This window comes from Pieris napi, chromosome 5 (assembly GCF_905475465.1).
Source record: "Pieris napi chromosome 5, ilPieNapi1.2, whole genome shotgun sequence".
NCBI classification, from domain to species: Eukaryota; Metazoa; Arthropoda; class Insecta; order Lepidoptera; family Pieridae; genus Pieris; species Pieris napi.
In genome coordinates, this window is record NC_062238.1 from 2,171,337 (window position 1) to 2,185,286 (window position 13,950).

Sequence of the window (13,950 nt, forward strand, 5' to 3'; positions counted from 1 at the left end):
ATTAATATTCATTCCTCGTAGCCTATATAACATAAATAATAGGCTGACATAAGATCCGCATCTTTGATTACTATTTCCAGTAGTACATTTACAGATAAATAAAATTGCATTATAATTGACAGTTTATTTTATAAAGAGAACTAAAACTAGTGTAATAAATATAAGAACAAGTGCGGTATCACGGACACAAACAATTTCATTAATAATATAATATAATCAACAAATTAGCAACATAATATTTTAATTATTAGCCGCAATTATTTTAAGGGCAAATTAATAGTTATAATTAAAAAATATTTTATTAAGTTTAACCAATTCTTAAATAATGGCCTTGATTAGTTATAATATATTTAGGTGGAGGGTGTGTATGGCAAAGGATTTGAGACTCAGTGACTGAAATAATGTTGTCATCGGTAAGTTTAACACGAGCTTTGCAACCCGAGTTTTTCTTGGAACAATAGTAATTGTTGGGACCATTATTTGCGGAAAAGGTATAACCGTTAACCATCAAGAGATATTTCCCAGCACGGGTCGGTATCTTTTCGTATTCAATGAATGTTTCTGAAATTAAAAGTAATCGTTAATCGCAATACATTAATGATTTAGCATTCGCATGTGAAACGAAAAGGCTTAAACAATATTTTTATATATACCTACATCGCTTTATTCTCCTTATACAAATTATATTATAATTGTATTTATTCTATCCTATTTTTATGTAATCTCCATTGGATGTCACCATATATCTAGGCGGAGGGTGGGTATGACAGTCAATGGAAGACTCTTCGACAGAAATCCGGTTCTCTTCTGTGAGCTTTATGCGAGCTCTACAACCTGCTATTTTTTTGGAACAGTAGTATAAATGTGGACTGTGGCTTTTGGAGAAAGTAAAACCATTAACCATCAAGAGATATTTCCCAGAACGAGTTGGTATTTTTGTGTAATCTATGAAATTTTCTGAAAAGAGAATATTTGAATTACATAATAGTCAGATATTAAACCTGTGATACGTTTAACTTGAATCAATCTCGATTTAAAAAAATCGGCTTGAAAACTTTTGACGAACATAAAATCCTATATTAAAATATTCTGATGTCTAACGGATGAATGAGTAGGATATACAAGACATGGATGGTAAGCTCGGGTCGGATAGGCCTTGTCGTGCATACAAAAATTCAAATCCAATACGTACTAAAAATGGACACGTCAGAAGTACCCATAACTGATGAGCATGCATGGTGAATGTCATGAAAGTGGAAGAAGCGATAGGATATGTCAAGACCGTAGCACCTGGAGATCCGCGGCCTCTGGCTACCCGTTCGAGAAAAAGGCGTGAAGGAAATGAAAGGAAAATGTTAATATTTTAGTAAGAGATTTATTTCCGATTAAGTTATAGGACATGCGCAAACAATAGAAAATTTATCGAGGACCTTGAGAGTTAAATGAAAAGTTAAGTTTAAAGTTGCTTTTATTACAAAATTATATCAAATTATTTACCAAAAACATTGCCGAAAACCTAATTAATTTTATAATATAAATCAAAACACAACATCGACTAAGATTAAATACATAAAATTTAATCTATTTTTACATATTTCCCCTTAGCTGCTACTATATATTTAGGTGCGGGGTGAGTATGACAGTCTAATTTAGACTCTTCGACAGAAATAGTATTCTCTTTTGTGAGTTTTAATTTGGCTTTGCAACCTCTGTCTTTTTTGGAACAGTAGTATAGATGCGAACGAGTATTTTTGGAGAATGTAAAACCTTTGACCATTATGAGATGTTTTTCAAAGAGAGTTGGTATCTTTATGTAGTTTACGAAGGTTTCTGAAAATATAAGATTCATAAACATCTTGTTATTTATTGTATAGATTATTTTGTTACACTTTCTATTTATTTATTTCGTAACCCTACAGCTAAGATAAATTATATATAACAAGAAACAATTACACTAAAAATATAGCCAAAGATGGAATACACAATATATACAAAAAGGTTGAAAAATTTACAAAATGAAAAAATCAATTCAAAATATTAAATACATTTGCCTAAGTAATATCTAATTCGGCTGTGTTGTGTGAGGGTATGTGCTTCTAATGCAGGTTATTTAGCGCTATGGATATTCTAAATACTCTATTCATATTTCGCTTCCTCTCAAAGTGGCGAAGACTACTTCAAGCCCTTAATTATCGTGGTGAGCCTGCCCGGTAGCTTTGAGATAATCCCACCACCTCGAACCTTTCATCCTACTCGAAGGGCTCCGTCTGTTACCTTAGGTCTTTTGGTGCAGACATTCCGTACTTATTTATATATTCACTATTTATGTGTTAGGGTACGTCTGTAGGGCTTAGGGATCCGTAGGGTTGTTACTTAAAAGTACTTTACTTTAAAGTAGCTTTTATTACAAAAATATATCAAATTATTTACCAAAAGCATTGTCGAAAACCTTATTGATTTTATTATGTAAATTCAAACACAACTAACATCGACTAAGATTATACATTTTAACCCATTGTTTTCCATAACATAAAATTTAACCTATTTTTACATATTTACCCTTAGCTGTTACTATATATTTAGGTGCGGGGTGAGTATGACAATCTAATTTAGAATCTTCGACAGAAATAGTATTCTCTTTTGTGAGTTTACATTTGGCTTTGCAACCGCTGTCTTTTTTGGAACAGTAGTATAGATGCGAACAAGTATTCTTGGAGAATGTAAAACCTTTGACCATTATGAGATGTTTTCCAGAGCGAGTTGGTATCTTTATGTAGTTTACGAAGGTTTCTGAAAATATAAGATTCGTATACATCTTGTTATTTATTGTATAGATTAATTTGTTACACTTTCTATTTATTTATTTCGTAACCCTACAGCTAAGATAAATTATATATAAAAAGAAACAATTACACTAAAAATATTGCCAAAGATGAAATACACAATATATACAAAAAGGTTTAAACATTTACAAAATGAAAAAATCAATTCAAAATATTAAATACATTTACATAAGTTATATCTAATGCGGCTGTGTTATCATCTTGTTCTATATTGTAAAGATTAATTTGTTACACTTTCTATTTATTTATTTCGTAATTCCACTAAAAATATAGCCAAAGATGGAATACACAACATATATACAAAAAGGTTTAAACATTTACAAAATGAAAAAATCAATTGAAAATATTCAACACATTTACGTAAGTAATATCTAATTCGGCTGTGCTGTGTGTCGGCTTCCTCTCAAAGTGGCGAAGACTACTTCAAGCCCTTAATTATCGTGGTGAGCCTTCCCGGTAGCTTTGAGATAACCCCACCACCTCGAACCTTTCATCTTACCCGAAGGGCTCCGTCTGTTACCTTAGGTCTTTTGGTGCAGACATCCCGTACTTATTTATATATTCACTATTTATGTGTTAGGGTACGTCTGTAGGGCTTAGGGATCCGTAGGGTTTTTACTTAAAAGTACTTGCAGGCATCAGTCTCACACAGACTAGCTTTTTCCATTAACAGAAGTAAAAATATAACTGTCACTTGCCTATGTCCTAAGTTTAAGTTTTTGTGAGAAAATAAATAAATAAACTTTACTTTATAGTAGCTTTTATTACAAAAATATATCAAATTATTTACCAAAAGCATTGTCGAAAACCTTATTAATGTTATTATGTAAATTCAAACACAACTAACATCGACTAAGATTATACATTTTAACAAATTATTGTTTTCCATAACATAAAATTTAACCTATTTTTACATACTGCCCGTTAGCTGTTTTTATGTATTTAGGTGCGGGGTGAGTATGACAATCGAATTTAGACTCTTCGACAGAAATAGTATTGTCTTTTGTGAGTTTTAATCTGGCTTTGCAACCTCTGTCTTTTTTGGAACAGTAGTATAGCTTAGGCGAACAAGTATTTTTGGAGAATGTAAAACCTTTGACCATTATGAGATGTTTTCCAGAGCGAGTTGGTATCTTTATGTAGTTTACGAAGGTTTCTGAAAATATAAGATTCGTAAACATCTTGTTCTATATTGTAAAGATTAATTTGTTACACTTTCTATTTATTTATTTCGTAATTCCACTAAAAATATAGCCAAAGATGGAATACACAACATATATACAAAAAGGTTTAAACATTTACAAAATGAAAAAAATCAATTCAAAATATTCAACACATTTACGTAAGTAATATCTAATTCGGCTGTGCTGTGTGTCGGCTTCCTCTCAAAGTGGCGAAGACTACTTCAAGCCCTTAATTATCGTGGTGAGCCTGCCCGGTAGCTTTGAGATAATCCCACCACCTCGAACCTTTCATCCTACTCGAAGGGCTCCGTCTGTTACCTTAGGTCTTTTGGTGCAGACATCCCGTACTTATTATATATATTCACTAATTAGTGTCTGTAGGGCTTAGGTATCCGTAGGGTTGTTAGGTTCTTACGTCTCACCCTCTCATTTATTTAGTCATCTAGTGCAGCTTGCTCATACACATTACATATATTCCGATACTCCTGACATTCAAGACATATAAATTTTAAACACACATTTTACAGTCCACCAACTAGCAAGCTGTACATACTCTTTTTAGTCCAGTCATTATAGTAAGTTCACCTCGGAATTCGAGATACCCAACTGTAAGTCTGTAAATACTTGTATATTGACACCCTAGAAGTAGTCTCAAAACCTACATATGGTAGGGTGTACGCAACTATTAAATTTCAAAGTCAAAGATCATAAAAAACGAGTTTTTGCAATTTGTATTTATTATAAATATTGTGGAATACAAAAATCTCAACAAATTTTGTTTGAAGTTATACTTCTTTAGGCGCGTTATGAAAAATTGATGAGAGTGAAATTTTACGATGCACGCGCCACGGAAGATGCTACGGAATTGGACATAATTTAAAAACAACATTCGAATAATAATAGAATTTATGTTACACTTAATGTAAGAGAATAATAATAAATATTTATTTATTTAATTTTTCAAATGTAAACTGAACTTAATTGACTATAATGACTCCTTTTCCAGTCTTTGATTATTTAACTGTAATTAATTATTTGCATGCAATCAAAAACTATTTTTAATAATGCCAAAGAAGTATAACTTTTTACGCGCGTACATAAGTACACGCACCCTTTTTTTTTATACGGTGAACCGTTTTTGAGATAGAGGGCGGAGAGCGCGCGGTCACAGGATCACTTCAGGTCAACCGGTGCCTCCGGTCGAAAACACGCCATATATAGTTGATGAACTATCGATAAATCAATGATTATAAATATTTGTCATTTTTATTAACTATTATACTATATTATATTTTATCATTTTTGACGTGATAACGTCTTTAAAATCGTTTTAGTCGGGTGACATGTTCAGAAACTTGTGTCACACCAAAACCTCACGAGCGCGATCGCAGGTATAACGAGAGAGAGACGGACCGATCTCCCGTCTCATCTCGAACGCTGCCAGTCATTCCGTGAATGTATGAAGAAAAATGTATATCATAGTCGAATAAGTAAACTTGTCATTTTACACCCGAAATTTATCATCAAAAGTGTGAATAAAACGATAGATGTAATTTAAAATTTGAAAAAATTGTTATCTTCACTAATTCCTTACTTCCCAAAAACTTATATCACCAATAAGACGTTATCACGTAAACATCTCGATCGTAAACCTACTTTACAAACAACCAATATTTTTTTTTCCTAACCTATTCACTTATTTTTCTGTATTAATTTATTTAACAACACTTACCTGCCCATGTAATTGCAGAATTGTTAATGAAAATATAGGAATTATATTTGAATTTTAACCTAATTAATAACTTCTTTTTATTAAAAAAATATCATTCAATACATTTTTTTTTAAACTAATGGAGAAGTTATAGTTTCTCCTTCTTCTTGCTTCCGTTTTGCTGCTTGGATATAGTTTTTATTAATGTAAACACTTCGGCACTTTCCATGCACTTTAACAGAGGTTACTGATTTTAAATAATACGTCCGTAGTTGCCAAGATACGATTCAAACTAAAATAAAAAGAAGACAGTCGTAACTCGTAACTATACAATTCAATTGAACATCTGTCCCTATTGGCTATAAGTATAAAGGTTCGTAGTGTATAATAGGGGCCCGTATAATTCCCAGGTATAATTTTTGACGTATTGGAAGGATTTAAAATTTACAGATTTTAAAGACATTCATTAGTATAAATGGGAATATAATTATAGTATGATTTATTTCACTTAATATTTTTTTTCATTTTAGGAAACGGTTATAAGTATTGTTGAATAGATATAGATTTAATGCATAAAATATAATAAATTAGTAAATAAAAATTGACAAATATTTATAATCATTGATTTACCGATAGTTCATCAACTATATATGGCGCGTTTTTGACCGGAGGCACCGGTTGACCTGAAGTGATCCTGTGACCGCGCGCTCTCCGCCCTCTATCTCAAAAACGGTACGTAGTATAAAAAAAAATTTAAACAAAATTTGTAGAGAATTTTGTATTCTACAATAGTGATGACAAATACAAATAGCAAAAAGCCTATAGGAAATGAGATACTAACAAAAAAAGGGCAAAAAACCGATTATTGTGACCTTTGACCTTAAAATTTAATAGTTGCGTACACCCTACCATATGTAGGTTTTGAGACAACTTTTAGGGTGTCAATATACAAGTATTTACAGACTTACAGCTGGGTATCTCGAATTCCTAGATTCTTACCTAATTTGAGCTTAAATGACTGGACTATTTTAAGCATATTCCGCGATAGCCTAAACGATTCTAGCTTTTATGATGTACCTACATGATTAATATAAATGTGTCGATATTTTAATATAGATCATTATTGTATCAACACAAATATTAAATAGACGTGTTCTGAAGACCCTCAATTCATTACAATACTCAGACCCTTATAAGGATATACGAATACCAAATAACGTACAATGTAACGCTTGAAGCATGCAAATGCAGTTCACCGGGTCATCTAGTATACAAAAAATCTACAGTCGATTTCCACACTCCGACTTGAGGTAGACACTTTTTATTACATTTTTAATTTAATTATATATTATAAATTTTACTAATAATGTTTTATTAGTGCAACCAATAGCCACCAAACATCATCTCATATACTGTATACATATACAATACTTTATTTTACATACATTACTATATTTCATCTTTATAATGCCTCGGAAAAGTTTTTGGATAAATTTACGACACTAATATATTCTACTATTAGTTTAACAATATATGCTATGACAGAATTCCATTTGTCTGTCGAGCTTTACAACTTTCCGATTTTTGGTACAGTCTACAGATAAATCTACAATTTTAAAAAGCGCCCCAGCGTTTTACTATCAATATATTCAAATTATAATATAACACCATTTCCTAGTTTATACGTATACATTTATATTTGCGACATGTTTACGAAGTGATTCTAAATAAAGTCTAACTCTTTTACTTTGAATAAACTGCTAATTTAACCAAAATAACTATTTATCTTACTATATTTTTATATATTCTCCATTAGCCGTAACCATATAACTAGGCGGCGGGTGTGTATGACAATCGATGTGAGACTCTTTGACGGAAATCCGTTTGTTCTTAAAGAGCTTTAGCCGAGCTTTACATCCTCGATCTTTTCTGGAACAGGCATATCGATAGGGTCCACTTTGATTTGAGTAAGTAAAACCATTCACCATTAATAGATGTCTTCCACTACGGGTCGGTATCTTAATGTACTCTAAGGTTTCTGAAAAAAAAAGAAAATTTGGAGTAGAAATACATTAAAGATTTAGGCTTAAGCCAAAAACCTCGAAACAAATATAAAAGTGGGCTAAAAAGTTCGTAGGCTAACACAGAAAAAAAACATTTTTTATAAAGAATTTGATTTGATTATTCATTATAGTTGGTTGCATTCGAAAGCGATACAAAGATTATTGCGGTCATACAATTTTTCGATACAATTTATTATGATTCTTTTACACTTACCCTTTTTATATTACTTAAATTTATTATTTTTAATAGCTCACATAAATTTACAAAATAATACCGTACAATTTCTTACTATCCGAAATACGAGAAAATATTAATTAAGTACAACGGATAACCACACTTGTATAAACCTAAAATTAGATTAAGTTACTAAAAATTGCAAGTTCATTTGTTGAATAATCTTATGCAATTTCCGTCAAGCGGAATAGCGGACTAAATATTTAGGTGGTGGGTGTTATGGACTTTACCTTTGAAAAAACGTGAATCCGTCAACCATCAAGAGATATTTTCCCTAGCGAGTTGATCTTCGTATAGATTGACGCATAATATTAGTTGAAGAGGTGGTAAAAATTATCTTACGATATTTTTATATAATCTCCGTTAGTCGTCACCATATATTGAGGCGGCGGGTGCGTATGACAGTCGAATTGAGACTCTTTGACAGAAACACGTTTGTCCACAGTGAGCTTTATCCGAGCTTTACAACCTCGATCTTTTTTGGAATAGTAGTATAAATTTGGACTACTAGTTTTTGAAAAGGTAAATCCATTAACCATTAAAATATATTGTCCCGAACGAGTTGGTATCTTCTTGTAGTTTATAAACTTTTCTGAAATAATTATGTCACCATTTAGTTTATAACGCTTTAGGATCACATTTTAATTAATATAGAGATTTTACAAGGAAGTAATTTATCGTCTAATTAGGACCATTAAATGTGCTATTCAGACGATAAAACCTAAAAGCTTCAGGTAATTTTATAAAAACTAGCTAGATAAATCATACATAGTAGAGAGGACGACAGCTTTGCTCCACTCAGGTAATATATATTATAGTCCCATGAAAAAATTAAAAACGAAACAAACGATTTATTCGTACTCTATTAAAGAATTGAATGTCTTCCGGCGTTAGATGCTGCAGCCATTGTTTCGTCACCAATAACAATTTCAAAGAAAATAATATTACATTTTTAAATTGCATATTTGATTTAATATTTGTATTTCTTAATCTAGTTTAGTGTCGTTTGTTTTTACTGTATTTCTTTTCTTTTGTATATGTTAAAATATTGTGCACACTTATCACTGATACGCATGCATATCGTTTTTGGTATGTCGTGTGTTCTCAGTGTCTATGTTCTTTCGAAAATATATACAGTATTAAGTCCTTGTAACGTCCCTTGATCTAACGACAACTCTCTAAAGCGTCGAAATCGGCTTTGGTTGGTTAGGCTTGTCTTTCATACAATGATACACTCTACATAGCATTACACCTTTAAGTTGCCGAAATTAGTTATAACTGCGGAGCTGTGTGGCTTATTTTGTCGCTTTGTCCTAGCCCGTAAGAAACTCGACTATCGGCATCATACGTACCAAACTGTCTAAGAAATCCGTTCTTTTGTTTAAAAATTGGGATTGCTTGAACGTGCTTTATCACGAAGAAGCCTCAAGATATGAATTAAATAAGTAAAAAAATAAAACATAATTTCTGGTGCAGCAAAAGACGTCAGGCGAAAATAAAAGACTAAACGCAATAGCGTTCAAATAAGAATTGTGTTTTATGTAATTACTAACACTAGTCTGAAATAAACTTTTTATATATCTTATATGGCTTTTATATATCTTAATGAATTATAAATATATACTAAAATAGCATTCAGCAACGGTATATAAATGTCAGATCCACGATGCAGAATTTCGAAACAAATTTATTATATCTTTATGTAATATCCATTACTCGATTGCATATATTTAGGCGGGGGGTGTTGATGACAATATAAATATGACTGGTTTACAATTATCTTTTTGTCTCTGGTAAGTTTTAAACGACCTTTGCAGCCATAGTTTTTCTTGGAGCAATAGTATAAGTAAGGAGCAGCAACACTTTGCGAATATGTAAAACCATTCAGCATTATCAGGTACTTTCCAGACTTAGTCGGAATCGTTTGATACTGAACTGAGGTCTCTGAAACAAATACAATACCATCATTTATGTGATTTCTTTTTTCATAACAACTCATAACCATTATATACTAATATAAGTAGGTAGTAGTAAAAAAACATGCGTGGGTACAAAGTACACATGTCAGAAGTGAAACTTCTTTGGCAAACTAATTTTTAAGTCTTGTTAATATTAATACAAATCTAAAACATTAGATTTCCGATCTGAATCGGTCTCAATCGCTCTCTCCCTTTTCTTCGACAAACGCTGCACATCTTCGTGACGTTCCGTAAAAATTTTACCCTCATGCGCCTTAAAAAAGTTTCACTTATACAACATGAACATGGAATATATACTATAGTTGAGGATATATTTCATGTGTGTTACAGATTTATGAGTCAAACAATGATCTTCAATTAATTATTTTAATTAAATATTTCTACCATTTGGCTAAGTCGGTAAAAACCTATAAAATAAGGAAATTAGCTACTTCTATGTGATATTAAATTATCAATTAATTTTTAATATTCCTATTATACTTCCAAATATATTGACCTAATTTCAATTTAAAAAAAACACCTACATTTTTATTCAGTACGTCAAATATAATTAGGTTCATTAAATGAAACTCCAAAATTTATAAAACAATGTTTTCACAGGTATATATACTGCATCTTCTATTTAAAAATACAACACTAGGTCTAAGGAAATTCAATAGATTTAGTACATTCATTGAATGTATGTTAATATCGTCTTTTTATGTATTGTCCACATTCCGTCACAATATAGTTGGGTGGTGGGTGCGTATGGCAATCTATGCGCGACTCAAATAAAGATATCCTATCATCCTCTGTCAGCTTAACACTGGCTTTGCATCCAGAAAAATTTCTGGAGCAATAGTACGTTCTCAAATTACTTCTCCAGTATGTGAAGCCATTCACCATTAAGAGGAATTTTCCTCCTCGAGTCGGTATTTTCACATATCCAATGCTCTCTGAAAGGTTAAACATATTTTTAATGTGATTTTATGCGTTAGACATTGAAACATTTATCTGGGTTATTTTTAAATATCGTGAAAAACTTGCTTAGTAAGTCAGCTTTTCGTGGAAGGTGGAAATGCCTTTGCGCCCCCGAAAGTGGGGGTGGGACTCGACCCAGAGACTGGGTGAGCAATTCTAACTCAGTCTACATTGGTCGTCAGAATGTGAAACAAATAGAGAAACGATTAAACCAAAAGAAGAATCTTCGTGTGTACTAGAGATGGTATTCACCACAAAGGAACTAGATATACTTTTTTCGAATTTTGTTTGTCACCCATTGTAACGCCTGTGTATGTATAAAACCACTTATTAAAACCAATAAGAGGTGTTTTTTGAATTCTCTCTATATTTTTCCTTACAAATGCAGTATTCATGTCAAGTATGCCTGTCGTTTACCAAAAGAAATCGCATAACTGCGTAACCGCAATTCTCGAAGCTCACTTAGTTACTCGGCAAACATCAATTATTAAAACGTTTTCAATTTTTTTTATATAAATGGAAAACGAGAACGAAACGACACCCATAAAGAGCATCGCAGCCCATGGACACACATTTTTAGTGGGTGCGTTGCTGGCCTTTGAGGGAGGGGTACACTCTAACTTTGAATAGTTGGAGGTTGTATCTCTCAGGGAAGACCTCCACCGGGAGTCGTTTCTATAGTTCGCAACAACAATAACTGTTACCAAATTTTTTTTTAATTACAATAATTATTTAATTTTAAATAAAACCAGTTTAAAATATAATCAAATTGTAATACATAAAATTTCAAATATATTCGAAATTCTTGATTATTTTCCTTGTCATGCGTAATTAACTATTTAACTTGTTCCATATATTTAAAATTTACATATTTGGTTAAGCAGTATTAACAAAAACTATTCAAAGCTTTAAAGACTTCGTCCTTACTAGTTCCATTCTCATACAAAATTTCGCTTCAGCGTTTCATATAAAGTCCTTTCACAACAACTAATCCCAATTAGAATAACGACGTATTTTATACCAAAATTATACTTTTATATCCGTACAACTGCCACAAGTAAAAATGGCGTGTTCCATACAAATCGGTTTATCACATTTCAAGCAACAGTGCTTTGTTTTCCTATCCTTTTTAACAGTACAGTCGCCACATCGGACATATTTTTCAACCATTTTTTTGGGAACAGTCGACAGATACTTTGTGAATCCTTTCTTTGTCGTCCCAAATGCATCAGTGGTCTTCTGATAATTTTCATAACCAATTTTTATTTTCTCCATTAGGTATTTTGAGGAATCTAAAAAAAAGATAGTTGATCATCACTAGAATTTTCATCTAATCTACTATATAAAAATAAGTCGGATTTTCCTTCCTGACGCTATATCTCCAGAACGCACGAACCGATTTCCACGGTTTTGCATTCGTTGGAAAGGTCTCGGGCTCCGTGAGGTTTATAGCAAAGAAAATTCAGGAAAAATTTCAACAGAAAAGCGGGATCACCAAACGAAATGTTACATAAAACGAAGCCATCTGGTGGCGAAACGGAGTTCGCCGAGTTTGCTAGTTTATTATATATATGTAAATCAACCAGAACAATTGTTTCACCGGAAACACCATGAATTAGGCGCACAACGCAGGAATTTTGATAAACAATATTTTACTCAGAACAATCTAATAATATATAAAATGCTCGTGTCACGGCGTTTGTAATTAAACTCCTCCGAAATGGTTCTCCTCCGTTTATGATACAGCCTACAAAAATGTATACAACCCTTAATTTTGCACCCCTCTACGATCAAACCCTATTTTTTTATTATAATACATAGTAATTTTTATTGAACTAAAAAACTGTTTCCTAGAAATAACATGGCAAAACAACGTTTGCCGGGTCAACTAGTGATTTAACAAAGTTTTGTATATTTATATATTTTATTCATATTCGACATGATAGCATAAACACAGTGTAATTTATAACCGAGACTTTGTTTTTTATGTAATAGAAGGCAAACGGGCAGGAGGCTCACCTGATGTTAAGTGATACCGCCCATGGACACACATTCACATTGCCAGAAGGCTCACAAATGCGTTGCCGGCCTTTAATTACCAAATTCGCGGCTATAGTGTGAATGTATGCCAAATAGCACACAAAATTGAGATTTTTATTTTGATGATTTGAGAGGGTTATGCACATTAAGACAATACGATAAAGACAAACATTAAATGATATTTTGCAATAAATATGATCCTGAAGCATGAAAATTCATAATAAAAAAGTTTTAACGAATGCTCGTTTATGTTAATAATAATATCTTTGTATAGCAGAATAAAAGTATTTATTATATTATAATAAACACATCCACAACGGGCTGTCAAAATTGACCCCTCCCATTAGATTCAAGAATGTTATAATCAGTTCTTAGGCTAATTTAAAACACTTGAAACATTTAAAGTTCTTTTCCCGTCAATAGTACATTTTATGAATATTAACTCAAATAAAAAAGATAGCATAGCAAATCTAGCAGAAAATTCTAGATTTTTGGCTTATTCTCTCACCACCCGTTACAGGGGCTAAATGCAATGATGCAGTTTAAAACATCTAATCGTAAAAATTGGCATATTATAACCACTATTAAATACATACCAATTATTAACCATTGGCTAACACTACCACAGGGTTGTCACCCATTAAATGCGATTTAAACGTCATTAAATAGGGACATCAAAAACTTCAAATTAAATTTGACTATCAAAATCAGTTCCCTCTGCATTAAATTTTCATGTACTCCCCAGTACGTGTGACTACATATTTCGGTGGTTCATGTGTGTGACTCAAATTTGATTTAGCGACTGATATTTTATTATTGGCTTTTAGTCTAATACGTGCTTTACATCCGGACAAACTTGATGAACAACGGTAATTATTCAATGCATGAAACGAGAACGTAAATCCATTCGCCATAATGAGATCCCGCTTTCCGAT

At 32.1% G+C, this 13,950-nt stretch overlaps 1 protein-coding gene across 19 annotated transcripts in view; it reads right to left on the minus strand.

The window, feature by feature from the left end:
* The window catches only part of LOC125049347 (protein tramtrack, beta isoform), a 357,718-nt gene that overhangs the window by 206,001 nt on the left and 137,767 nt on the right, over positions 1 to 13,950 (minus strand). The window contains exon 5 of one of the 19 annotated variants that reach the window (XM_047648541.1): positions 302 to 561. The exons of 17 other annotated variants lie outside the window; for them this stretch is intronic. In XM_047648541.1, the coding sequence (XP_047504497.1) occupies positions 308 to 561 (254 nt within the window). In that variant the 3' untranslated portion in view covers positions 302 to 307. Of the gene's footprint in view, positions 1 to 301; positions 562 to 3,583; positions 4,000 to 13,950 lie in introns of those variants that run through there. One more of the 19 variants, XM_047648538.1, reaches the window with a different exon arrangement.